Source organism: Musa acuminata, chromosome BXJ3-11 (genome assembly GCF_036884655.1).
Source record: "Musa acuminata AAA Group cultivar baxijiao chromosome BXJ3-11, Cavendish_Baxijiao_AAA, whole genome shotgun sequence".
Taxonomy (NCBI): Eukaryota; Viridiplantae; Streptophyta; class Magnoliopsida; order Zingiberales; family Musaceae; genus Musa; species Musa acuminata.
Genome location: NC_088359.1, coordinates 31,706,384 through 31,732,571, shown reverse-complemented (window position 1 = coordinate 31,732,571; position 26,188 = coordinate 31,706,384). Strand labels below are relative to the sequence as shown.

Below are 26,188 nucleotides of genomic sequence, written 5' to 3'. Positions count from 1 at the left end.
GTGTCTGATGTGAAAGCTTGTGTGATTCATGAAGGTGCCTATCTGCATAGGAAAAAAGATAAGGTGCGTGGTACCTGCTGCTGCTGCTGCTTCTAACAGTCGTCGCCAAACGCTCCTATCGAGAAGAACCGAGTCTTACCGATCAGTATTCTAGCCACCGACCAAAAGAGCAGAACTTAGTCTGCACAGGTACAGCAGTCATCAGCCGGATAAAACTGGTTAATTACATGTTATCCTTTGTAGTTTGTGTTTTGATTTTTACATTGGCATTTTTATTATTATGGAAGTAAAACATCTCGGACGATGTTAGTGGTTGCGCACAACAATGTCACTAGCATCGATGACGATGCAGTTACTTGGCTACCTCTGACGATAATAAGGTCGTCTCTCATTGTGATGTCATATGCCTCCACGAGGAACACATTGCTAACCTCATCATTTCCCGCTCTACCTAACGTATATGGTGGGGGTCGCTCCCCATCCTTCGACTTTTTCGCAGTCTCATTCTCTTAGGAGCAGTATCCCGGAATCCTCAAATCTCTCTCTCATCCTATTGCCGTTAAGAATGTCTCTGCCTACCCCCTCCTTCCCCTCTCTCCCCTGGTACGCTCCCACTTCGAACTCTCCATCGCCTCCCTCGACTCATCCACGTCGAGGGATGAAATGAATGAGCTCTGGTTAGTGCCCAATGCGTCACCACAGAGGGTGACGTCCATCGTCGGCCCAATTGCTCCATTAACCTCTCACACGATGGATGACATGCGATAGAGGGCAACAATCATCGCCAACCCAGTTGCTCCAATGGCCTCTCGTATGATGGATGTTGCCCTTTATGGCATCACGTCCATTGCCAACCCAATTGTTATAATGACCTCCTACACGATGGACAGTGTGCCATAGAGAACAATGTCCATTGTCGACTAAATTGCTCCAATGGCCTCCCACACGATGGGCGCTACCTTCTGTGGCATGGCGTTGGGCACTAACCAGAGCTCATCCACGTCGTCACAGTCGTGCGGGAGGCCATTGGAGCAAAAGGCGTGCACAATTGCAAATAGGTCGGGAGAGACGACGAAGCACTTCTTACGCATGATGGAGAGTTTCGAGTGCGAGCAGATTAGGGGAGGAAGAGGGAGTGCAAAGGCATCGTCAGCTATGACGAGGTGGGAGAAGGATTTGAGGATTCTGAGACGCTACTCCCAGAAGAATGAGATGGCAAAGGTGTACGGGGATAGGGAGTGGCCACCACCATCTACGTCGACGTAGGGTGCGCAACGATGAGATCGACATGACGCTCCTCGTGGAGGCAAGTGGTGTTGCGATGAGAGTGGACCTTATCATCGTCGAAGGCAACAAAGTAATTATGTTGACATCAACGCCAACGATGCCGTCGTCCGCTACCACCATAGTCATCTACTACCACTGATGTCATTCGTCACCGAACGTTAAAATTATCTTTTTATCTTTTATTTTCGTGTTTCTATTGGTAAAACTAACATCATTAGTGTTAATGAATCTAGATGTTTCACTTTCGTAACTATAAAAATGTCAATGTATTTTTTAAAGTGTAAAGGCTAAGACGTTAAATATAACTAACCATAGAGCATAATATATAATTAGCCCTGAATAAAACATCCCCATCATCATCATTTACACATCACTGTTTATATAGATCATTGATATATATCAATATTTACTTAACCAAAAATCTTTCCGCCACTGTAGACATGTACAGGAAGCCGTCCACATCTTTGTATGACTCGTATATGGAATCCAAAAGTGTGGCTGTGAAATCAGTTATGGAGAAGCACGCATGACCAGAAATGAATCGATCTTGTGGTGAATGCATGAAGAAGACAATACAGACTAGTGCCTGTTGGTGGTAAGGTATTTTTGACAAACACAAAAAGGGCTTTCCCAGGATCACTTCATATGTAAATGGATTGCCCAACAGACATGTCTCTCGGCACCAGATATCTGCAGAAGGATGGTAAAGGCGATAAGAAGGTCATTTATATATAAATCTCTAGACAAGAGAAATCCATATGCACATCACCAAATAATTTCTTTTGTAGGAAGACAGTTTAGATCATTATTTCCTAGCAACAATAAGGGTTTGACCCCCAGTAAACATGTGTTGACTCTCAAGTATTCTACTCATCTTTTATGTGTTGATTCAAGTATCCTACTCATCTTATGTCCTTTTGATCAACTAGTAATATTGCTTTATAAGAACTCAATGGTAGGAAATGATCCATGTAATCAGCATAAGTAGTTGAAAACCATGATTTGTTGTTGTTCCCTAGCTATGTCCTTACATTGATAACATAACAAGTATCCACCCTGAGCATCATGAGAGAACAGTGATAACATAAGCAAATATGCATGACTTCCAGGAAAAGATAACAACAACAAGAAAAATCAATCCCAGGCTATAACTGATGCCTTGTAGAGCATGTAGATGAGAAAGACCCAACAGGGATGTTATAAACTGAGTGCTGATAGCTCTTCTGTTTTGTGGAGCACAATACATCGAGGAATGAATGCAGAAGGGATGCCTGGCATTCATTGCCTACAGGTAGAACCTGCATGTTTTGGTTGACATGTTGAACAACAATGACAAGCATACTTGGGTTATTGCTTGTATTATAAGAGTCATTCTTGGTATCCTGGAATGTGTTTTGGGAGTTCAAAATACATGTTTGTAGGGAACGGTCCAGAGTTCCAATTAGGCAGCCAATTTTGGTCCAGCTACCCATCCTGTAAATTCTGGAGTGGAGGTTATCCTACTCACTAGTATCCATCTTGTTTTCAGAATCACTTGGTTTATATTGTATCCATTCCATAAGATAATATAATTCTTCTTTCATGTTGGGAAAAAAAAGAAAAGAAAAGAGAGGTAGAAGAAGGTCAAAGAAGTCATTGCCAGAGGTCCCTCACTGACTAAATGAAGCTATAGCCTGGGATTATCTCTACCATAGCCAATTTACTTCATTCTTCTTCCATTTGACAATATATTAAATACCTTTACAATACACAAGATTAACATAGCCTAAGAAAAAGGTAACTATATGACAAAATGACCTATTATTCCTTTGCACAGTAGCTGAGAACTCATCACCACTATATTACCACATGAGATTCAAATGAGCAAAATATTCAACAGTTGCATTTATATGGATGCTTGCAGTTTTGCTTTAACAAAAATACATCTAACAACATGGCATATTGAATGTACAAAATAACCATAGTTAAGGGCACACTTAAAGTTTGAACAGTGCGATCCTATAAACAACTAGAACTACAATGCAAGCAAAGAATAATGAAAAGGGGAAAAAAAGTTCTTCCACACACACACAAAAATAAAATAACTAGAAGTATGTAATGATAAAAAAAACAAAAAGCAGCAAATTTGACTATTACATGATGAAGTGCTACTATATGGTTGAGGAAACACTTGACTTACTTTCTCTTTTCCATATCCGGGAGAGCACTCCTCGAGAACCTATCAACAATTACCCGATGAAGCAAAATGAAAAATCAAATAGCTATAAGGCAACTATCATGGAAGCTATATTGGTGAAATGTGCCGGTGTTTGACTCACACCAGAAACTAAATACACCTTAATCACAACAAGATTCACATGATTCTTAACATGTAGTAATTACTATGTATAATGACTATAGAAACTAAATACACCTTAATCACAACATGGTTCACATGATTCTTAACATGTAGTAATTACTATGTATAATGACTATAGAAACTAAATACACCTTAATCACAACACGGTTCACATGATTCTTAACATGTAGTAATTACTATTTATAATGACTATAGAGTTCTCGCAATTAAGCCCAAAATTAGGGCTTTTTCTATGCTACTGGCATCGGTAGAATTAAGACCCAAAATATGCTCAGCAAGACTCTAACATTGACGTGACGCAACCACGATCATTCCCAAATAGGAGCAAGTGGAAATCTTCGCCATCTCCACCCATTAATACGCGATAGATTTGAGGCAAATCAAGAGTCAAAGAAGGCTAGGTCATTACCGGCACTCGATCGGGGTACTTGGCGAGGATATCCCTCGATTCCGCGAGCCGCTCCTCTGCCACACACGGGAAGAAACAAGAGAAGAAATGAAGAACTTTCTATGGAATCGGGGAAGGGGAATCGAGAGGAGAGGAGGGCGAACGGAAGGAGAACTCGTCTTTGAAGGGTCTCATCTTCTGCTTCATTATTAGTGCTCCGGCTACGGGGAAAAGGCGACGGTGATCACCTCCCCTGCTTCCTCTCTTGGGATCCTTCGATCACAACGGCACACTGGGGATTGGGCCGAACCGTTTTGTGATCTCGTCGAGTCCATTGTACCGAACTGCACGTGATACTGGTTTCCTCTCATCTAACCGTTGGTTATCCAAGATTGGAGTGATCACACACACGGAATGAAGCCACGTGGCTGAGATCGAACTGAGCCTAATTACGTAGACATCGAGGAGAACGTCTTCGGAAACCTACGGTAAAATCACGTGCATTGCACGAGGTTAGCAGCTTTTTGACTGCGGAAAACTGACCCAACGACGCGCACCCGACGGGCTACTCTCTCGATTGCTGGTCCCACCGAGTTCGCTCGTGGCCGCACCGGACCACGGTGAGCCGTTTGAGAACCCCAAACCCTAAAACGAAGCTCAAAGACGAGGGGAGAAGAATCCCCGAAATTGCGACAGATTGCGCTCTCTCTCTCTCTCTCGATTGATTGATTTGGGGGAGGCCTCAACGCTAACGTCCACGCCGCGAGATCTCTCTTGTTATAGGGTTTCGAGGCCGTGAATCGTGATGGTGCGGCGGCCATGACGACGCACGCTCAGGTGAAGAGGGACCTCCGGCCAGCCGGATGCGGCGGAGACGGGTGTGGCGCTCGTGACCCCTGGCCGCTCCACCACGTCCGCCACCGCACCGTCTTCTGCCGCCTCTGCACCTCCTGCGTCCTCCGCTACCACCCCGGCGCCTTCTGTACCTCCTGCTTCGATCTCCTCCTCGACGGCGGTACATCCCCCGTCGTGCGCTGCTCCGGTTGCCCCGCCGTCGCCCACTCCGCCTGCCTCCCGAATCCCGCCGCATCCTTCGTCTGCCCTAGCTGCTCCGACCTTGGTGGTTCCTCGTCCTACTTCTCGCTCGTGGCGGAGAAATCAATAGATCTCAAGTCGGCTAAGGTGCTTCTGGCCGCCGCGAAACTGGCGGCTGTGTCCATGGGCAGGGCGGCCGCGGCCACCAGGGCAGACGCGGAGAGGAAGGTCAGGGAGGCAGCGGTTGCGAGGAAGCGAGCGAGGGAAGCCCTCGAAAAGGTTCTTCTGTTGTCGCAGACCGAGAAGGAGAAGAAGAACAAGGAAACCGATCATATTGCAGCACCGGATCCCAGACCTGAAGTCATGGACCCAAAGAAAAAGATGCCGAAGTTGAGTAGCACAGTTGCAGCCATGGTGGGACAGAAGAGAGTTCAAAACAGAGAGCGGGATAGATGGATGAGGTTTCAGGAGCCTCTAGGGATGGCGCAGACACCAGTTCAGGGCACCGTGGAAGCTACGAATAAGGCGGATCCGTTGATAGGGGTGCAGAACCATGTCATGGCCGATGAGGCGAAGGGTAGGTTGACTAGTTTGGCTCATGCCCCCAATCCCATGGGTCAAGTGGTGAGGGATGAAACAGGAGCCCTCAAAGCTTCTCAAGGTGGGCTTGTTAAGGAAGAGGGAGTTGTTGGTACTTGCTGATAGTGGCCGCAAGGATACCTGAATCAACTCAAGGTAAAGATGTTTACAATGTCTAAGCTCGAATGCTTTCTTTCTTTATTTTTGATAAATTATGCAGAATTTGTTTCTTTTTCAGTCTTCATAGTTAATATGTTTATAGAAAAAATCTTTAGCATTTGGATAGATTAAATTCTGAAGTTTTTGTCCGAAAAGTAAATTCTGAAGTTTTTGTCGAAGTGAGAAAAAAAGAACTACTTATTTTAGCTTCCTTGAAATGTTTGACTTTTGATTATCTTGACCTGCTGCAGATGCGTCAATGCTAGGACCAACCAGCTACCGATGCTAGACCATGGGTACCTCTGTTATGAACGCATGTGTCGGTTTATGGGTTGTGTACTTTAGTTAAGCGCATAATGGTTGCTTGCGGTCATTGGTAATTGTTTGGGGCATTTTGAATGTACTCCAAGTTCTTTTATTTTGTCAGTGAAATGCCTTTATTTTGTCTACTCTTCTTCATTCGAAATTAGATACTACAATTGTCTACCACTTGTGCTAACATGTGTTAGAAATGTTTCTGCTTCATGCAAATTGTTCTTGATCTTTTTGCTCAGAACTTTCTATTTCAGTGATCGGTAAACTAAATATATTGTACGTGATACTAAAGTTGGAGATCTGTTGTTATATATGCTTTTACATCAAAGTAATTCATTTATCCATCTTGATTCTCTAGCCTCTTCTGATACTCGATGTTTTATGCTTGTGACAACGTTCGACTCTATGTCTCTTCTTTTAGATTCATATCTTATGATAGTATCCCTTTACGCGTGTCACATATTGTGTTTGTGCATCTCACACGAAGCTACTATTATATATATATATATATAATAGTGTGGATTGATGTGCAACGCAACAAGTATATTGAACCAATTGTTGTGTGGCAATCCACTATTTTCTTCCTGGTGTATGGAGAATCATGTATTGCATATCCAGATTATGTCACAAATTATTTAGCATAGCGCATGTAAGTGTGTTACGTCGCCGGCTTTATTCATACTTGTGTACCGTATCATCTGTTAGTTTGTCACACTAGGACTGTCTTTTTAAAATATTCCCATAGACTAGTAGAAATGCTTTTTTGTTGCTTTATGACAGTTAATTTTCTGAAGGACAGAATGCAAATCAGACTACGTAACTAATTCTTCTTAGGCAAAAGAAACATTTGCACTTGATTAATTTATTTGGATCTGTATGAATTAAGATGTTAGCACCATAAGATGAGAGATTTGAGCGAGAGGCTTTGACTTGAGAACCCTTCTGTTGGTATTGTTGTCTAGAACTTGTCTTCCTCTACTGACAACTGATTTGTTGCTAGAGAAAATTGAATATGTTTCAAGACATTGGCAAGACGACTTTTGAATGTAGCGGAAAGATAATCTGTTACTAGGATTCGACTTTATGGAATGTTGTTGTTGCTTCGCCGATATTCTGAATATTCTGAAATAGCTGCTTCTTCCATGTAGGAAACTATTGGGGATTATGTTACAGATTTCCTCGATTTTGGCTGCGAATTTATGGTTTCCCGAGTTTGTATTCTTTGCTGAAAGCTTGAATATACGGTTGCGGATTCTGCAAGACGAGAAATGGGTTTGGATGTGTTATCCATTGATGGTGTACATAAGCAATCTTCTCTAGGTCAGAATATGGAGCAAGGCAACTGTGATCCAGTGAACTGTGTTCTCGTAGACAAGAGTGGGTAGAGTTTTAATGTGCTTATGGTTTAGCATGTATTGCTGGTTTTCTCTTTTTGGCTCTGAGAAGTAGATTTGTGTCCTGCTGGTATGGATTAGATGAGTTGGCTTACCGTCCATAAGAGCACATTGCTGAGTATTCATCCAAAGCATGATGTGTGATCGGGAGGGAAGGAGCGGGGGGAGGAGGAGGGGAGGGGGGGGGGGGGCGGTGGGGATGGGAGAGGGGTGGCAGCAGAAGCGTCCGCCAGAATCTCGCCCCGAGAATCTAACCTCCGCGCCAAAAACAAATAAAAACTCATCTCCTCCGTAACTCGCCACCCTCTCACCCATACGGAACGATCCATTATGGGACCCAAGGGTATTTAAATCAAACAAAAAAATAAATACGAACCAAATTGATTTTATGAATGATTCTGATTTGGGATATCCTTCTTTGGTTAAAATTGATTTAAATTAATTTTGATTAAAAAATCAACTCTATTGAATTAATTATCTTAAACCCTTAATCGATTAATTAAACATGGGTTTAATTTCATAAATATTATATTATCATCCAATTGAACAAAAAAATTATTTAAAATTATAAACTGATTAATCAAATCAGATCAATCAATCTTGAAACAATCCGATTAAATAGATTCGATAGTTAATGAAGGTACACTACTTCCCTTTTTTTCTTGGGATGATAAGAGGCATAGAAGTTTGGCTCATATAAATATCATCAGAATTGCAATTATATCCTTCGAACGGTCTCTTTTTTTGTGTGCATTATTATCTCTTCATACATCAACTTGATGCAACTTTCAACAACTATATTGATCCTTTTTGGCACTCATATCCTATTGTCATTTTAATTTTCACCATTTGTTCCTAGTAACGACTCACTGGAACAATACCAAACTTGTTTGCTACGTCCTTTGTACGGGCATATCAACAGCAGTTCCGTAAGAGTTCCATAGTGATTTCAAACAGGTTTACCAACCAGAGTTCTGTTGTCCTATCTATGTAACAAGTTCCACAGTGATTTCACAAAAGAGTTGCTATGTCCTATCTCGTCCTTGGGGTCACCACAGTTCTATTGATTAGCACACACAGATAGAGAAAGATACACCCATCTCCATTAGTGTTGATCTAAAACCAGGTTTAATTAAACATTAAAATACCTTTATGAATGAGAGCCATCATGAACACCTCGCAAACATTATAATCAAATAAAGTAGATATATATAATTAATTAGGAAGGCAGACCTATGTACTGGCATTTCATAGACCCGAAAGTTTCTCGATCTCCTTGATGATTAGATCTTTCTCCTCTTCAAATTGATCATCTTCACCTACAGTAACACACAAAGTGAAAGTAGTAGTTGTCAGCTGATACAAGTGCCGGTCAGAGAGAAACTACTACTCAAAGATGTATCTTATTTATCAGCGGCTCATGTGTTTATTGGTTGTGGAGGGGAAAACAGAGGTAGGAGCATGTGAAAGTAAAAAGAATGATGATTTATTTGTTCCTTTTTGGCCTAACCATACTGATATTTTCCAATCTCTTTTGTGCATGAACATGTCTGATGGATAGCTTGTCGAAGAACAGATGCAATGACAGAGAATTTTACCTTTGCTCATAGGAAGATTTTGCAGTGACATCAAAAGTTCTTCATGGTTGTCTATCAGGACATTGATAATTTCCGGTGGCTTGTTTGGATTAGCCACAAATACCTAATTTCAAGAAAAAGAATTGTACAAGAACATTTATTAGTAGGAAGCCGATATTGCATAACAACTGTCTCTTAAACCATTAAAAAACCATTGTCAATAATAGAAAGAACCCATCTTATTCCTGGAGCTTAGGCTTCAGTTAAAAACCTATTGCTATTTATATCAAGAACACATCATCTTCCTGGTTAAATAGCAAATAACCCTTTCAGAAACCCTAGCAAAATACTATGAAAATGTGCCATAGAGAGAAAATGCACACATTCAAGCTGTAGTCAGATCGAGTTTAGATACAAAATCGAAATACTTTTTAAGGCAATACAAGGAACCATAAGCAACTGTGAATAATATATGACTTCAAACCAATTAGTTAACCAAAACTGAATCCTGAATTTTATGGTTCATCTTCATGTTAAACATCAGAAGATAGGAAAACATAAGAAATACCCACTGTCAGCAGGTTTCTAGTTGGAACATACAATTAGAAAAAATGTAGCATAAAATGTGTCAAAAGGATGTGAGCGACAAACTACCTTAAAAATGTGGAAGGCAGAAATCTGGATATTCTTGCTTGTGTCCTGAAAAGAACATGGCACATGGACAAGAACACAAAAATGTACACATAAAATTAGGACATATATGACAATTGAAACTTAATATAAACACCCCAAACCAATGATATCAAATGAAACAGAAACAGCATAAAAGAACTATTATCCCAGAAATCAATTTCAAGACATCAGGTACATATTTAAACATTCTATAGCCAACTATGGAGCAGAAATTTTGGCAGTCATTCCAAGCAAACAGATTTCAAAGTTCATAGGCATTCTCTTCTCTTTCTGGAGGTTCCCTAGTTCAAGCAGAAAATAACTAGATGAAGTGTTGACAGCTGAAGTCAATTATCTTTTTACAGGATATTAAGAAAACAGTCTATCAGCAGATATTTCTTAAATCAGGACAACTTTCACCCGTCCATGTGAAGAAAGAAACATTCAGCTGTGCATGCAGTGTCAAACTCTTAAGGCCTGGAAAAATGAGCTTTAGCCACATTCTAATCCTTTTGATTCTTAATGTAGCCAAACATTTAAGACATCAAATCATATAAAATAGTATAGGATTAATTACCTTTGAAACCATCATCAAATCAAAGATCCACTATCTAGACACTGGTGACTAAGTAGCTTCAATATGTATCTTTATTTAGATGCCGAAGACTCCTGTTGATTTTGTGGTCTTAATGGACAGGACAAATTTTATATGTTACCAGTGATTAAACTCCTCATCAAGTGTTGGATTGTGAACCGAGGGTGGGGATAGAGAAAATAGAGAGAGGTTGCAGATAGGGGTTGCCGGTCAAGTGGTTAAGAGGGAGAGGATTTTAATAAATTATATTTGTCAGGATCTGATGCAATTTTACTGAAATAAGGGACAGAAAGGGTAAAACACATTTTGTGCCCACTCATATGAGCTATATACCAGAACTAAGCAGCATAACCATTTATGGAAAGATTCTCTGGAACTAATATAAGTTTGTCGCCCTCTTAACAGGCATCTGGATATGAATCTATATATAATTTAAATAGAATCAAACTCCTCTATCATTTTGCACATTACTGAACATATGCACAGGATCCCCAACCATTAAAAATACCAAATATTAAAGATCTCATTGGAAAACATAGAAACCATGAAATAGTAGCACAAAAACCTAAAATATACTTTAAGAAACATACAATAAGCTAGTAAAACTAGAGTTGTAGAAATATGATGAAAAATCATGTACCTTTAATAGTGCCATCATAATATTCAAGAATCGAACTTCTAGAATGAAGTGCTTCATTGTTTGCAGATTTTGGGATTCCAAAAGGAAATCCGAGAGAATCTAAACAATAATTGACATGAATGCAATTATAAAAGACAGAAACTTTGAGACGGAAGCTAAATGTAGATTACTGATAGAACTAACCTTCAAGGATTGTCTTCTTGTTACATAGTTTGGAGATGTCAGTAGCTTCTCATAGAGCTCAAAGAACTGCAACGACACTCTTCAATCAGACAACTTGACAGAGCACGCCGAAACATCTTACCCAACTAACATAACAACTTTCCAGCAAATTATCACACTAAGTTGGATTTGGGAAAATTTAATCAATGAACAACTGAGTTGGTACATGAAGAACTTATTAGCAGACCTGATCATAATGTGAAATCAGAAACTCAGAGACCACAGTTTCATGCTTTATAAGCAAGTCCTGCAAAAATTGTCCATAAGTAAATATAGGAGAATGCATGAACATAATTCTGGAGTCTACAGCATGAACATAAGTAAAAGCCAAATGCAGAGTGTTACTAAAACTGACCTTGAAGGTAGCAAGAGCATCTGAAGCTATATCAAAGGTCGGCAGTTCCACATATTTGAAAAATAATTCAAAGCTATTTGATTCCAAGATACATCTGAAAGATCACTACAAAATCAAAATGCATTCATAATCAAAAATTAATTGTCATAAGATAATGCAAATGTTATGTTTAAAATTCCTTATACACCTAGCTGTAAATATTACAGTTTTATTTATCATACTCATACATGAAGTTAATTAAGATGCCATGTTCCTTAATGGACCAATGGTAAAACACAGGTTTAGTGTCACTACACTTGGAATTATCCAAGGTGTCAATCATAGACAAGCATGAAGGATTACTTGAAGCTGTAGGAAATCAAACTACATGCCTTTAAATGACCCAACTTAGTGTAATCAAACATTAAGAGGCTTTATGGAAGCTGCCAGCAGCCAAAAAAGTCCTGTTCTACTGGGAACTCTTGCACAAAAAACTCCCTACTGTTGACGAACCTGCCACCATGCAGACAGCTCCTCCTCGTCTCTGTTGGTTATGTGAAAATGACATTCAATCCATTAACCACCTCTTTTTACAATGTGAATTCTCAGTAAACATTCTTTTTTCAGCTCCATCTGAACATCCACTTCAGCATGAAGGAGTGGCACTTGGGAAGCTGGCTCAGTGAAGGAGATGATTTGTCTTTGTTGAATGTTTTTGATCCTAAGAGCCTTAATTGCCATGGGTTTTTGGTTTCTGTCGCGGCAAACTAGAAGTGATGCCAAATTTAATCAGCCTAAACCCAAGGCAATTTTGCTGATTCCAAGTTTCCTGAAGGGACAAATGAGAGATTTCTCATGAAGTAGATCGGAGACACCTGCTGTAGGGTTGGTTCAAACTTAATTCAGATGGTTCTTGGTCTAGTCCAAACAAGAATCATGGTATTGGCTTTGCCATTTATGATTCTAATGACAATGTTCTGTTTGCAGGTAGCAGATTCACCGAGGACAATATGCTAAAGGCTGTTAGATTCTAGCTATTAAAGAAGGCCTCAATTTGCTTTGAAGGAAGGCATCGAATGCTTGCAGTTGGAGTGTGATGCACTCAAATTGGTTTATAATCTTACAGAAGAACCCCTCCTTGGAGGATTTTAAATGTTGTCAATGGAAATTTTCCGTTTATTAAGTCTTTTTGAGGCTCTTAGAATCCAGCATGTAATAGAGAAACTAAAGGTCTTGCCAATTGGGTGGCAATTTTTGCAAGATATTCTCATACCACCTTTTTCTCCTGTTGTCTCCTCTGATCTTGAGGGGCACTTCATGAGCATTTTTTGCCTAATTAATGTTGGTTGAGAAAAAAACACTCTATCCTACATAAATAAACCATCATATAATACTTTATATCAATGGACCACTCTGTGATGAAAATCCTGATGTAGACTTGCCATCCAAATGTCACCAAAATCTATAATGTCCTGTTTGAGGCTGACTGGATGGGCAAACTGAACAATGTCAAATTCTTTTGTCAATAGAAAATGTAATTAGAGTATAAAATTCTTGTCTTGCTCAATAGATGTTTCAGCAGAAAAAGTCAAGGCATATATAGATAAAGATCACAAACACATTTTCGAGTAAAAAAATTTTGTGTGATTACTTTCCAGTGAATGGTAAAAAAAAGTTATGTTACTTTATCAAGAATGGTATAATTTGTGAACTATAAATATGATGAGTAGCATAACTTCAATTAATGAGTAGCATCTGTGGGGCTATAATTAGTGGAATTTTGAAGATGCAGATGATGTCACATCACGTCCTCATCAAAAACACCCAGACATATAATTCTTGGTTAGTTTGGACAAGCACATGAAACAAAAAGAACACCGATAACCGATAACAATATGACCATATTCATAATTTTGAGAAAGCTAAACATAAATACCAATCTAAATTATTTAAGCATGAAGTATGATGATTAATTTGATTATATACTTGCAGAAATGTTAACAGAAGAATAAGATAGAAAGATAATGATTACAACAACCCAAGGATTTCTGATAGCTTACTTTGCAAGAGTTGGATATTTGATGCACTCCCTCAACATGTTACCACAGCTCAATGCAATTTCTTTGTTGTTGTAGCTGCTCGGAAAAGAACTAACTCAATGAAGCTTCAAGACTGACTAATTGGAAACTTCAACAACTCAAGGAAAAAAACAGAAAGGTTCTGAAATACAACTAAACAGAAGATGACACAGTTGAAATATAGAAACAATGCAAAGAATCCTAACAGCGAGTGGTAGTAAAGAAAAAAAAAAAGGACCACTCCCCTATGACTGGATGACTGGGAAGATAGGAAAGTATTGTTGTAGATACTGAAGATTAGGTGACAAATCAACTATGCACAAGAGACAGCACTCACCAGATGACAAGGAAATCCACAAGTTCCAAATTATTCTCAATATATTCCACACAGCAATTCTGCATCAATAAACTGGACCAACAGTGCACCAAATCTTTTCTGGCCTGCTTATGAAAGCATCAATTAGCTTTGGCACCATTGATGATTAAACTTACATCAAAATATCAAATGAAAGCTAAACTCACTTCCCAACTCAATGATGGCAACTTATGAATGAAAAGAGCAAGAACATCTCCTTTGCATATTTCAATAGCCAACTGTGAAATATGATCTTCATTTGGTTCAACTTCTCCATCCCCTGAAAGCATTTGTCTCATAGAAAGGATATTCTTTTGAACTTCTTCAAGAGCCTAACATAACAAAATATAATTTCTTAGAAAATGAAATAATGAAAAGATGTGCAAGACATCACTATCTCTCTAGATTTGCTTTGTACATATTTCTCTTAAAAGGTTCACTTTGCATTGGTTCTGATATATTCAAAGAAAGTGTAATTAAGCTGCCTTTAAACATACAAGTGTGACAGTTGAAGGCGTGTAGAATTACAAAGTACAAAAGCAAAACTGCTCTACGAGTACAAGGTCAGCCAGCAGGCAAAGAATTGGGTGCTCGCCAGCATAGGATAGGAATGCACGCATGAAGATCTTAGTTCTAGACTTGTGCTGCAGCATGCTTACAAGAAGAAGGGACAATGAGTTTAGAGCCTAGACAAATGAAACACCAAATGAAATATACATGGGCGAAGGTGGCATCAATATTCTTATAGTCTCGTTATTAGGTTAGTACTAAAGTATTGAAAACCTTGATACTATTTGCAGGATTCATGCTTCTAGATATATATGATCAAGATTGGACACTAAAAGCATCCTTGCTAGGATCAAAGTCCGAGACAATCTATATCATATGCTATACAGCATGGAGTAGAGGATCGACAATATGTCAGCTACTTTAGTCTTTCACCAGATCAACGTCTGGAGAACATGGACTGCAATGGTGGACACAAAAAATTACACAGGATTGAGAGATTTCTTCCTTAATCGGACTGAATATGTTCAAGAAGAATCCAAAAGCCAACATAAGAGTTATCAACCACGCCCAAACAGGCAGATCGAAAAAAACGGCATCTCAAAAGCAGAAGATCGAGAACATCAAAGAAATTTCCACAAATAGCTCGATCGGATAGGTAATTGACATAATGCAAACTGAGTAAATCGCAAGCGATCCGTTCAAATCTTAGATCTACAACGCATTTAGGAGAAATAAGCAGATTTAATGATCCAGCGGTCGATCGGAAAACACGAGAAGATCAAGACCGGATCAGAGGGGGGGGGGGGGAGACAACCTTAGCAAAGGTGCTGGTGTCGAGGGCCAAGAAGCTCTCCTTGATGGCCTTGGCGAGCTCCGCCGGCGTCGGCTTGGGCCGCGGCGACGACTTGAACAAGAAGGACATCGGCGCGCTTCGCCTCGACTGGCACTCCCTCTCTTCGCCCCAAAGCAAAGTCGCTCCAGAAAAGTAGACGTCGACAACGGTTCGATGCGGACTGCTTTTGTCGAGTATGATTCGGTTCTCCGGTTCGTCCCGGTTCGATGAGTGGAGACGTCAGCGACAGAGGAATATATCTCCCCGGAATGATTTCAACGCAGTTTATATACGCTTGACAAACGATACCCGCTGGCTCATAGTCTCATCAGTGGGGACTCAGGCGGATGGTATTTGAGTGGGTGACAAACTCATGGTGATGTGTTTCTGCCACGGCAAGGACCATGCGGGACCCAAAAATATGTGGTTCCAGAATATTCTAAGAGTTTAATTGTAAATCAAGATCAATGCTAACAAGTAAAATATTATTCATATACAAGATCAATATAATAAATTTACTTTCATTTATCTTCATATATAAATATTAATTAATAATATTTTTCTTAAATATAAAAAATAATGATATTATGAAACTTTATATATTATTATCTAGAAACTTTATAAATGAAATTCTTAAATTTATATATCAAAATTTATAATTTTTTTTTCTATAAATCATTTAGGTTAATATATATATATTTAGATCCCCAATTAGAAAATTTATTTTCACATCGTTATGATTGTAACTTAAAATCATAATGAGTCACTAATAATTTTTAACGAGTTTATTTTAAAAATTAGAGAAAATATATCATGATCGATGTATTCTTTATAAGAAAATTTTAACTTTTATATCATTGGATGTTACTTTTTGATGATATTTATAATAAAAAAATATCTTGTTATAGATTTTATATTATGAGCAACTTATTTCCTTAAAATAGTTCGAGACCTGACATGGGTTTCGGATTCTACAATTTCAGATCCGGAACTGATTCTGGTTTCTAATTTTGGTTTGGATCGATGATTTTTATTTTTAATTAAAAAAAAGTTAAAATAAGATTATTTATAATTTAAAGATATTTGTTTTAATAGTGACTCATGATCAAACCATCTATCTCGGATTTTGATTCGATTTAGATATAATGAGTTATCGAGTCGAATTGATTTTAATTTCAGTCTAATTCGATTTCATTCCGATTTGATAAAAAAATATTTAAATACATATAGTTGAGTATAATATGGATTAAAAAATTAAATGTCTATGTTAGAATCTTGCTTGATAATTTTTGAAGATGTTGAATAGTTTAACTAGTAAAGATTTTGATTGATAATAGAAAAATCCTTAAATCCAATCTTCATCGCCTATTTGGAAGAAAAAAGAAATTAATCCATATTTTTTAATTATATTTTTTAAGTAGAAAATTTTAATCACAATTTAGAATAGAATGAAAAAAGCACAACAAGCTATATAACCACATATTTGACAGAAATATGGATGGGTATTAAAATAATTTTCTCTTGGATTATTAAAAGAACTATATTTAGATAAATATATATTTTGAGTTATTTTTAATGATCATAAGATTATGGTAATTAAGAAAGTCATCATGCCAAAATCTATAAACACTCTCACATCTTGCAAAAATAGTCTGTAAATTATATTCTCTAGGGGGAAAAAATCATATTTAGCAATGGATACTCTATAAAAATAATGATAAATAATATAGAGTGTTTCTCAAAAACTAAACTAAGGTATAGTCTCAAAATTATTTTCAGTCACACATGTGGATGGATATGTGACTAAAAATTAACTTCTTACAAAAAAATAGTTCTCCTGGATCGTAAACAAGAATTTTATTTAGGACACATTGAAAGCTGTTGAAAGGTGGACAAGAATAAAAAATTTTAGATAAATAATCTAGAAATAAAAAGGTTAATTTTGAAAAAGTAATATATTTTTCCTATTTTTTAAAATTTTCTTATTAAAAGTTAAAAAAAATAAATTATAATAAATAAAGTTCACAATTTTGAACCATTTTGATATACCAACCAATAATCGATATGATATGTAATGTGATGTACTAATGATACGTCAGGGAGATTGTGACAATAGCTCCAAATATACCTAAAAAAATTTAAAATATTAAAAATAGCTCTAAAAAACCTAAAAAAATAGATTAGAGTTTCTAATTGGAAATAGATATAAATATAGTATAATTTTAGTAAAAAAATCTAACTTAGGAAAGAATAGTGATAAATATCTTTTTCGGAAGAGTACCTTTGTGGTACATTTCGAATTATCCTTTCGTTAATATTGAATTATCTATAAATAAATAATTTAAATTATTAAATTTTATTAATAATTTAAACTTTAAGATTCAAATAAATTAAGTAATCAATCAATTAATATACTTTGTTCTACCACCAAAGAGAACGATAGAACTTTATAAGTGATGGATCGAAATCCTCGATTATATGTATTCGTATATCAATTTGATATGTTTGTCAATCTCAATCTTAAAGTGCATTAAGAATAGTGCATTAATATAATGATAATTATAGTTTGATCATCGTGAATCACATATGTCCAAAGTGACTCAAAGTAAATATGATTATGGCATGAATTGATGCGGAGCATGGAGAATATCATAATTTCTATTTTTATTACTAATATGCTATTATGTATCATAAGATCGATCATCGTACTATTACTAGAAGTATGACCAACTATCAATGTACTCTGCCATCCGCTCCTTTCGCCATATTTAGATTGAGGAAGATCTTATTCTTAATCGTGTGAAATTTGATCCAATCAATAAATCATAGCTTTGTTGAGTTTATGAGAGTGAAAAATATGAGAATGAGAGAGAGAGAGATGTGACTGAGAATGAGTTTGAGAAAGTTAAAGAGATCGAGAAAAAGTAATATGAATTAAAAAAGGGGGCAAAAATAGTTTAAAAAACCTGTTCCTCTAGTTTAAATGGTCAATTTGACTATTTAAAATGGGGTGATCTTAGCTAGACCTCGTATCATCTGATATGAGTTAAATTATGGTACTGCTTAGTAAAGGGTGATTCGTATATGGATCCTCCATCCGATCGATATATATCATTTATGTCAAGCGGTATGGATCGATATAGTGAACCATCGTAGTAACGATGATTGTTTGCATGAGAATCTCTCTTTAAAATAAAAATAAATATATTATATATACGCGCACAAAGAAGTGTTGCTCTCTGTGTATCTGAATGCCTTCAGTCTTCCGTCTTCTCTGCGTGCCATACTCAGCTCTCTAATGGCAGTAGAAGTGGTGTTTGTTTCGATCACCTCCTTCCTTGTCTAACTTTGGAGCATTCCTTGGATTGCTTCGGTTGACCCCTCGTCAACCTCAACGTGCCTTCCACCGGCAGGAATAGGCTTCGTTAGATATTAGTACCGGATGAAGTCCACCGCAGAGGAGCTGGTCTCCCGTGCCTCGCGCGCTTCCGCACGCTGCTTCCCACCACCGTCGAAGGATCCGCCGCTGTTCTCGCCCGCCCCACCCTGTTATCACTCCTTTAACCTTCTCCTCCTCCACCTTTCCCCATGGATTCTTTCCCTCCTCTTCTCCTTCGCATCTGACGCCGCCTTCGTAAGACCTCCGTTTCCGGTAGAGGCAGGATGGCCTCCTACCTTCGCCGCCACGGCCTCCTGTCCTTCGTCCTCCTCGTCGTCGCCGCAGACTGCGCCACCTCCGCCTCCAGCATCCGCGTCGATGTCATCCGGCGCCCCTCCAGCACGACCTCGTCCATTCCCGCGTTCCGGGAGGCCCCCGCCTTCCGGAACGGCGACGAGTGCGCGTCGCCGTCCGCCGCGGGGCGTGTCGAGATCGCCATGACCCTCGACGCCAACTACCTGCGCGGTACCATGGCCGCCGTCCTCTCCATCCTCCAGCACACCTCGTGCCCCGAGAGTGTCACCTTCCACTTCCTCGCCGCCCGGCTCGAGGCCGAAGTCCTCGCCAGCATCCGCTCCGCCTTCCCTTACCTCGACTTCCGCGTGTACCGCTTCGACTCCGCCCGCGTGCGCGGCCGCATTTCCCGCTCCATCCGCCATGCCCTCGACCAGCCGCTCAACTACGCGCGCATCTACCTCGCTGACATCCTCCCTCCTGAGGTCCGCCGCGTCATCTACCTCGACTCCGACATCATCGTCGTCGACGACATCCGCCACCTGTGGGAGGTGGAGCTCGGAGACCATGTGGTGGCGGCGCCGGAGTACTGCCACGCCAACTTCACCAAGTACTTCACCGACGCCTTCTGGTCGGACGCCACGCTCTCCAGCACGTTCGACGGCCGACAGCCCTGCTACTTCAACACCGGGGTGATGGTCATGGACGTCGAGAAGTGGAGGTCGGGTGGCTACACCAAGATGGTGGAAGACTGGATGGCGGTGCAGAAGCAGAAGCGGATCTACCACTTGGGTTCTCTGCCACCATTCCTCCTGGTACTGGCCGGAAACATCAAGGCAGTGGATCACAGATGGAACCAGCACGGCCTGGGCGGAGACAACATCGAAGGCAAGTGCAGGAGCCTTCACCCAGGGCCTATCAGCCTTCTCCATTGGAGTGGCAAAGGAAAGCCTTGGTTGAGGCTGGACTCCAGAAAGCCTTGTGCTGTGGACTACCTTTGGGCACCTTACGACCTCTACAGGTCTTCGTTACCCACCTTAGAAGAGTAAGGCGGTCTGGCGAGGTGAGAAGAGACAAGGTCTAGATTCTACAAGGTGAAGAAGACAAAGGCAATGACGAGGAGACACAGAGATAGGATACTCCGATGGGTGCAAGAGGAGGACCCATAAAAAGTTCGTGAGAAGTGACCTCAACATACCAACATAGTGTGCAGGGAGAAGACCTGCAAGTAGAGAGAGAGAGGGGGAAGAAGACAAGTGAGAGGCGTTGAAGAGGGGCTTCATGGGGGACTCGATGATCATTAGATGCAGGGGTGGGATTTCCTTTCGCCATTGAATTGTTCATACTTTTTAGGTCTCGGTCGTGACTGTGTATGTGTTGTGAGGAAGGAAACAGAAACAGCAAAAAGTATTTCTTATAATTTCTCTAACTTTTCTCGGCATGTATAAATGTCAAGATTCAAATACATTGCGGCTGAATTATTTAGATGGTCATTCAATTATAATCTTTGCACATGTGACATGAAACGATCGAGCATAATTGTCAAAATCGAAGTAGATAATAGTTTGACCAAGTTGATTGAATATTATCTATCATGCATACCAATAATTGGGTTTTAATGCTTATAATTTCCCTCATGATAGATTTATCACCTCGATTAATGAAGGATGATGAGTTCGTGCTCACGGAGGACTCCCCCTGTAATTGTCGCGCTTTAGATCATCAGATATATTTGATCATCAACCACACATTCCTTCCTTCACCTTATCTCATCATACCAATCCGTGCCTTCTCTGCCACCCACTGCCTTGTGACCAAATCATTCGTATACCCACACATCGTTCTCCTCCTCCTCCTCCTCCTCCTCCATCCCATTTCTATTTCTAATAACCGCGCCGATGATTTGTTGGTGTCTCGGCCCATCTTAACGGAAGTAATCAGAGGAATCCAAGAAAGAGGGGGAGGAGTGTTGGGGTGAGCAAGAAGGCCGAGGGGGAGGCTGATGGCGGAGGCATCGGGTGGGGGCCCACCCGACTTCGATCTGCCTGAGGCGGTGTTGTCGGCGCTGCCCACCGACCCCTTCGAGCAGCTGGACGTGGCGCGGAAGATCACCTCGATCGCCCTCGCCACCCGCATCTCCGCCCTCGAGTCCGAGGTCTCCGCCCTCCGCCTCCGTCTTTCCGAGCGGGACGACATCGTCGCCGAGCTGCGCGCCAAGCTCGAGGACCTCGACGCCTCCCTCGGCGACGTCTCCGACCGGCTCGGCCGCGCCCAGGACGAAAAGGTCCGACGCCTCTTCTTCTTATGCTCCTTTGCGAACCCCACCGTTGGTCCATCGGCTCTTTTCTCATGCCCTTCGCCCTTCTCAGGAGACGCTCTTGAACGAGAACGCGACGCTATCCAACACCATCAAGAAGCTCAACCGAGATGTGTCCAGGGTACTCGTTCCCCTTCCCATTCATTCCACTTCAGTTTGTTCATCTCCGAATCAGATTTTGTTTGATTAATAGATTACCAAGTTTCTCGATAAGGGTCGATCCCTTTGTTCAGCATTGTTTAATTAATTAAAGTTCCACATTTGCTTTCTTCTCAAGAAAGAATTCGAGTCTATGTTGAATTGGTTTATACACTTATAACCTGAACATTATAATGTTCAACTCAAATTGTGTACTCCCCTTTCTTTGACACACTCCTTTAAGAAGCTGTTGCAACTAAGGGGTGCAATTTGACTTCCAGAGCAAGGTTCCGCTTCTTATCTGATTCGATTGGCAGCAAAACTCTTAAGCTAAACTCAGTCTGCAGTATTAGTCCTATAGGTTTTATGCTTCAGTACTTTGTATTGGCTACTTGGAAGCAGCCAATTGATTTGCATTTATCTACCATGCACCTTCCAAAATGTAAATGTTCCCATATTATGAGCATACTACTACTCGGTAAGCAACTTTTTTAGTTTTCTTGAAAAATCAGCAGCTCGGTGGAGTTAACAAACAGCTAATTGATTGTAAAATTGTCTTACAAGTATTGAAGCCTGACTGGTTTTATGTTCTGTTGTATAACCTATGAATACATTGATGTGACAAAGGCTTGAATGATATTAACGAGAATTATTACATGATAGGTCAGGGATTTTCGTATCTCTGATGGATCTTGGAACAAGACTTTCTGATAATTTCCGTCTGTGCTCAGTTGCTTAAGGAACACTTTGTTGTGTCTGAAAGATGAAGAGAAAATTGTCTTCTTGGGATTCAAATGTGTACTTACCTATACATGTTAGTCTAATCTATTCACGTATGAATCAACATCATTTTATCTTGGTTTTATCAAATTTCTTTCAGCTCTACACCTGGCTTATGTTCATGATTTTTATAGCAGAGACAATGGGAATTGAGAAGAATGAGTGACTTGTCGGTAACAAACAATAAAGTCCTATCAGATCTCTCTATTTCATCATCTTTTAGCAAATGCTAAACGTGTCAGTTAAATTCTTTAGTATACTGTTTGTTCTTAGTATTCTTATATCTTAATTTGTTTTGTGTAGTTGGAAATTTTTAAGAAGACACTTATGCAGTCTCTGCAAGATGAAGAAGAAAGTCCAGTAAGTGACCACGTTGCAAAATCTACATGCATTAATGAATTAATGACTATGTTGCAAAATCTTCATTCTTTAATGGATTGATTTTAATAGATTAATCCTCTCACTGAAGATTTTCTAGTTCGAAGTGTGGATGATGTAAAATTACTCATTCATACTTTGCTCAACTTTTAGGTTTTAGTATTTGGAGTCAATAAAGTAGTGATTTAACCACGATCATTTCTGTGCAGCAAGGAGTTGCCAGGGTGGCACCAAAAATTTCAGAAACAGCTAGTTTCTCAAGTGGATCGCTTGTTGAAGGTATTACACCAACTGATCATGATTTTCAAATAAGTTTTCTTAGATCACTCTAAATTATCAATGGTATATAGCATCACCGAAAAGATTCATGTAACATAAATATATCATGTGGTGGATAAATAAGACTTAGGACACTGAATGAGTTCACTATTGGAAATTCTTCGTAATTCTTGTCAGATGACGAAGTTGGATCATCTCCAATAAAATATTCTCAACAAAGTCGATTATCTGAAACTGGAAGTTCTCTTTCAGAGCAAGGTGGTTCTGGTGAAATAGATGGTATGCTGATTATTATGTTTAGCATTTTGGTGGAGACCAATATTAGATACTTCAATTCATAAGTCATTCTTACTGCTTTGTTTCAGGCTCCAAAGAGAGCAGAGTATTTGGTTCATTAGCATCACTTGGTAGCACACCGAGACTTACTCCTCCAGGTTCTCCACCAAGGCGGCATTCTATTTCAGTTGCAACCACAAGGAACATGTTTGAGGAAAGGTCATCTGTATTTTCTTCCTTGCCGTCAAGCCATCACAACTCAATGAGCTCTCCCTTTGACACTGGAGCCCAAGCAGGTGAGTTTTCAATGTTTCTCACTGTTAATATATGATTTATGGAACTGAACAGGTTGCCAAAGTTTCTTTCTTTACTCTGATTTAGGAGGCTATAAAGTGCTGTCAAATAAATAAATAAATAATGGAATATGAACAAAAGTTTGCAAATGAAGATAGGATGGGACATATGGACCTAGCTGGCTGATCATCTGACATTTTAACTAAATGCATAAATCTTTAGTCAGAAAATAATTGGAAACTGAATTAGAATCGAACATTATGTTTTCTGTTTTTCTTTATTATATTAAATATTAATCAGAGCAATTATTGTTTAGTCGAGAGTTAATTTGTTTTTCTTGCATAAATTTTTATGGCAATGATGAACAGGTCTGTATACATCCTAGTGTGATAAGCAGTCATCCAATTTTAACAATGCCAAATTTATCCACATTTTAGTCTTCTCTGGTTGAGAACAACTGCAACTGAGTGCAACAATAAATTTGTTTCTGGAAGTGTTAAAAAGTATTGAATTCTGATGAAACAGCCATGAAGTTCTAGATTAAGATGTTCTGCTGTCTGCTCTCTTCCCCCTTCAATATCATCCATGTGAAAGAAAATCTAGATTCTCGATCTACCTCAATCACCGTAAAACATACCAAACATTATGTGAGGACAAAGAAAAAGGAAGGATGAATGTTGACCATTTCACTATTCCAAATTGCACGGTAAAAATGTGAGGGAGGGAGAAACATATATATGTTGGATATATCTATCCATATTGAATTGCAGATATATCAATGATAGAATCATTTCTGATTGAAACAAGGTTCATTCAGTATAAATGAACTGATGGAGGGTGGCAAAAAAGGTTCAAATAGCAGCATACACTTTTTCAAATATAGAAATCATTATCTAACAAATTCAACGGGTCCAAACAAACAAAACAAATGAAAGAGAGAGTTGGAATTCGAACTAGATCTTGGTGTCAATGGGGATATGGCGAAATTGGTAGATACTACGGACTTGATTGGATTGAGCCGAAACCTGCTAAGTAGTAACTTCCAAATTTAGAGAAACCCTGAAATTAAAAATGGGCAATCTTTAGTCAAATCCTTATTTTTAGAAAACAACTAGCAGGTCACATGAGATGTCTTTGACATTCATGGTGTTTGGTCAGAGAATTTGGTTATCTGTTGTTTGAATATACCAGAATTGCATTTGCTAATTTCCACTCCAGTAGAAAATGCAGAGTCTTACATTTTCCTGATTGCCCCACTGATCCATGAATCTTCTGTTTCAGGACGAACTCGAGTTGATGGAAAAGAGTTCTTCCGTCAAGTTAGGTATGTATAAGGGTCTATGGGGTAGCCCTGACACGAACAAAATGATCATATTTGACTTGCAAATATAGTTGTCTTTTTGTTCTTCAGCATAAATATGATTGCATGGAGTTTTAAGGGACATATATGCAACTTTCCTAGATAAAAAATGCGCAATTCTACACTGATTTTGGTCATTACCTATTGTAAATATCACTGGTAGCTTTTTCACAACTTATGCAAACCTGAATCACAGGAAGTGGTGTTCTTCCTAAGGAAAAAGTTAAAAAAAAAAGTGCTTCCTTTCATGTAGTAATGAGAAAAAAAGATTCGTTACAGAATCTGGTTTGTGAATTGAATCGTCTATAATGAACTATTGTGAGTTATGTCATGCAGGAGCCGTCTGTCCTATGAGCAGTTTAGTGCTTTCCTGTCCAATGTCAAAGAACTGAACGCACACAAGCAAACAAGAGAGGTAGAGTATCACAAGCCCCTTCCCCTTTTCATCCATTATCTCGATGTTCCTTGATCAAAGCTCTTTTTCTTATCCCATTCCAGGAAACACTGCTAAAGGCTGGGGAGATTTTTGGGCCTGACAACAAGGATCTCTACGCCATATTCGAGGGTTTGATTACCCGGAATCTCCATTGACAACGCTCTTCTACCGCCTCCTAAAGCTGCATAAGGCCAGTCGGTCACTGTTGATTTCATTTGTTTCTACTTAACATATACGAGTCTATTGTTCTATGCGTCCAATCCATTGATGTCTACAGTTAATAATACCATCACTGCTGTTGCTGGTCTTTCAATAAAATATGGGAATATGTAGAGACGTCATTATACTTAGCTTGTGTATTATGCAGTTCACAAAGGGGAATCCTTGAGACAAAACTCATTGCTGTTTCATAGTTCAAGAACAAATAACATAACTTATGCTGGTTAGTACAAGGTGAATTGTGATCGATCTGGGGATTCAGATCTACGAGGAGAAATTGGGTTTACAACTCGTGTCTGTATATAGAGAACATGAGTCTTTTATACTGTCAAGACTTCTATTGACTTAGTCTTTTATTGGGGAGTTTCTTGTAATCATTTTGGCAAGTAATATATTGTTTGGCTTGATTAATTTAACTTGATTCATAGTTGCAAGGGAATGTGAATAATAGGGGAAACAATAAGAAGTAAATAATAAAATGCACCTTTGAACAAGTAATTAATCTAATTAAATAAAAAAAGGGGTATTACAATTGTAATTCTATAGCTATAGCATTTAAATAAGTAATATTAAAATTTAACTATCTTGAGAAATAAAAAAAACAGCTATTGCAATTGTATATAATTATTGTATATCATTTGAATAATTAATTAATATAACTATCTTTAAAAAAAAGAAACAGCTATTGCAATCGTATTCTGCAGCAT

At 39.1% G+C, this 26,188-nt stretch overlaps 5 protein-coding genes across 9 annotated transcripts; 3 read left to right on the top strand and 2 right to left on the bottom strand.

Moving 5' to 3' along the window:
- Positions 1-1,589: 1,589 nt before the first annotated feature.
- On the bottom strand, positions 1,590-4,471 carry LOC103972389 (autophagy-related protein 8i). 5 transcript variants are annotated; one of them, XR_010502176.1, is made up of 4 exons: positions 4,199-4,471; positions 4,056-4,111; positions 3,467-3,505; positions 1,590-1,977 (listed from the first exon to the last, which is right to left on the bottom strand). XR_010502176.1 is itself a non-coding variant. In XM_065173836.1 (4 exons), the coding sequence occupies exons 1-4, from the start codon at positions 4,239-4,241 to the stop codon at positions 1,694-1,696; spliced, it is 465 nt and encodes a 154-aa protein (XP_065029908.1). In that variant the 5' UTR covers positions 4,242-4,471; the 3' UTR covers positions 1,590-1,693. The 5 variants fall into 5 exon arrangements, 1 of the variants encoding a protein (XP_065029908.1); XR_001976294.2 differs by having other exon boundaries at positions 4,210-4,471; XM_065173836.1 differs by having other exon boundaries at positions 3,424-3,505.
- A 193-nt stretch (positions 4,472-4,664) lies between these two features.
- LOC135652692 (uncharacterized) lies at positions 4,665-6,256 on the top strand. The gene is made up of 2 exons (XM_065173835.1): positions 4,665-5,804; positions 6,059-6,256. The coding sequence occupies exon 1, from the start codon at positions 4,854-4,856 to the stop codon at positions 5,769-5,771; it is 918 nt and encodes a 305-aa protein (XP_065029907.1). The 5' UTR covers positions 4,665-4,853; the 3' UTR covers positions 5,772-5,804; positions 6,059-6,256.
- Positions 6,257-8,597: 2,341 nt separating this feature from the next.
- On the bottom strand, positions 8,598-15,507 carry LOC103972387 (uncharacterized). Its single transcript, XM_009386712.3, has 11 exons — positions 15,314-15,507; positions 14,157-14,321; positions 13,972-14,075; positions 13,617-13,691; positions 11,578-11,671; positions 11,410-11,469; positions 11,184-11,249; positions 11,001-11,099; positions 9,748-9,792; positions 9,115-9,217; positions 8,598-8,835 (listed from the first exon to the last, which is right to left on the bottom strand). Exons 1-11 carry the CDS (start codon positions 15,419-15,421, stop codon positions 8,765-8,767), a joined length of 990 nt encoding a protein of 329 aa, XP_009384987.2. The 5' UTR covers positions 15,422-15,507; the 3' UTR covers positions 8,598-8,764.
- Positions 15,508-18,814: 3,307 nt separating this feature from the next.
- On the top strand, positions 18,815-20,275 carry LOC103972386 (probable galacturonosyltransferase-like 4). Its single transcript, XM_009386711.2, has one exon. The coding sequence runs from the start codon at positions 18,995-18,997 to the stop codon at positions 20,051-20,053; it is 1,059 nt and encodes a 352-aa protein (XP_009384986.2). The 5' UTR covers positions 18,815-18,994; the 3' UTR covers positions 20,054-20,275.
- A 495-nt stretch (positions 20,276-20,770) lies between these two features.
- LOC103972385 (uncharacterized protein At4g15545) lies at positions 20,771-25,714 on the top strand. The gene is made up of 9 exons (XM_009386709.3): positions 20,771-21,288; positions 21,374-21,442; positions 22,543-22,599; positions 22,827-22,896; positions 23,074-23,175; positions 23,262-23,468; positions 24,748-24,790; positions 25,163-25,241; positions 25,325-25,714. The coding sequence occupies exons 1-9, from the start codon at positions 21,007-21,009 to the stop codon at positions 25,415-25,417; spliced, it is 1,002 nt and encodes a 333-aa protein (XP_009384984.2). The 5' UTR covers positions 20,771-21,006; the 3' UTR covers positions 25,418-25,714.
- The last annotated feature ends 474 nt before the right edge of the window (positions 25,715-26,188 follow it).

Coding starts and splice junctions, on each gene's coding strand:
- LOC103972389 (XM_065173836.1), bottom strand. CDS start 4,241: ATGAAGCAGAAGATGAGACCCTTCAAAGACGAGTTCTCCTTCC. Junction 4,112..4,198: donor CAAAGACGAGTTCTCCTTCC/GTTCGCCCTCCT, acceptor CGTGTGTGGCAG/AGGAGCGGCTCGCGGAATCG. Junction 1,978..3,423: donor ATATAGTAGCACTTCATCAT/GTAATAGTCAAA, acceptor ATCCTTCTGCAG/ATATCTGGTGCCGAGAGACA.
- LOC135652692 (XM_065173835.1), top strand. CDS start 4,854: ATGACGACGCACGCTCAGGTGAAGAGGGACCTCCGGCCAGCCGGATGC.
- LOC103972387 (XM_009386712.3), bottom strand. CDS start 15,421: ATGTCCTTCTTGTTCAAGTCGTCGCCGCGGCCCAAGCCGACGCCGGCG. Junction 14,322..15,313: donor ACACCAGCACCTTTGCTAAG/GTTGTCTCCCCC, acceptor TTGTTATGTTAG/GCTCTTGAAGAAGTTCAAAA. Junction 11,100..11,183: donor CAAGAAGACAATCCTTGAAG/GTTAGTTCTATC, acceptor ATTATTGTTTAG/ATTCTCTCGGATTTCCTTTT.
- LOC103972386 (XM_009386711.2), top strand. CDS start 18,995: ATGGCCTCCTACCTTCGCCGCCACGGCCTCCTGTCCTTCGTCCTCCTC.
- LOC103972385 (XM_009386709.3), top strand. CDS start 21,007: ATGGCGGAGGCATCGGGTGGGGGCCCACCCGACTTCGATCTGCCTGAG. Junction 21,289..21,373: donor GCCGCGCCCAGGACGAAAAG/GTCCGACGCCTC, acceptor CGCCCTTCTCAG/GAGACGCTCTTGAACGAGAA. Junction 23,469..24,747: donor TGACACTGGAGCCCAAGCAG/GTGAGTTTTCAA, acceptor CTTCTGTTTCAG/GACGAACTCGAGTTGATGGA.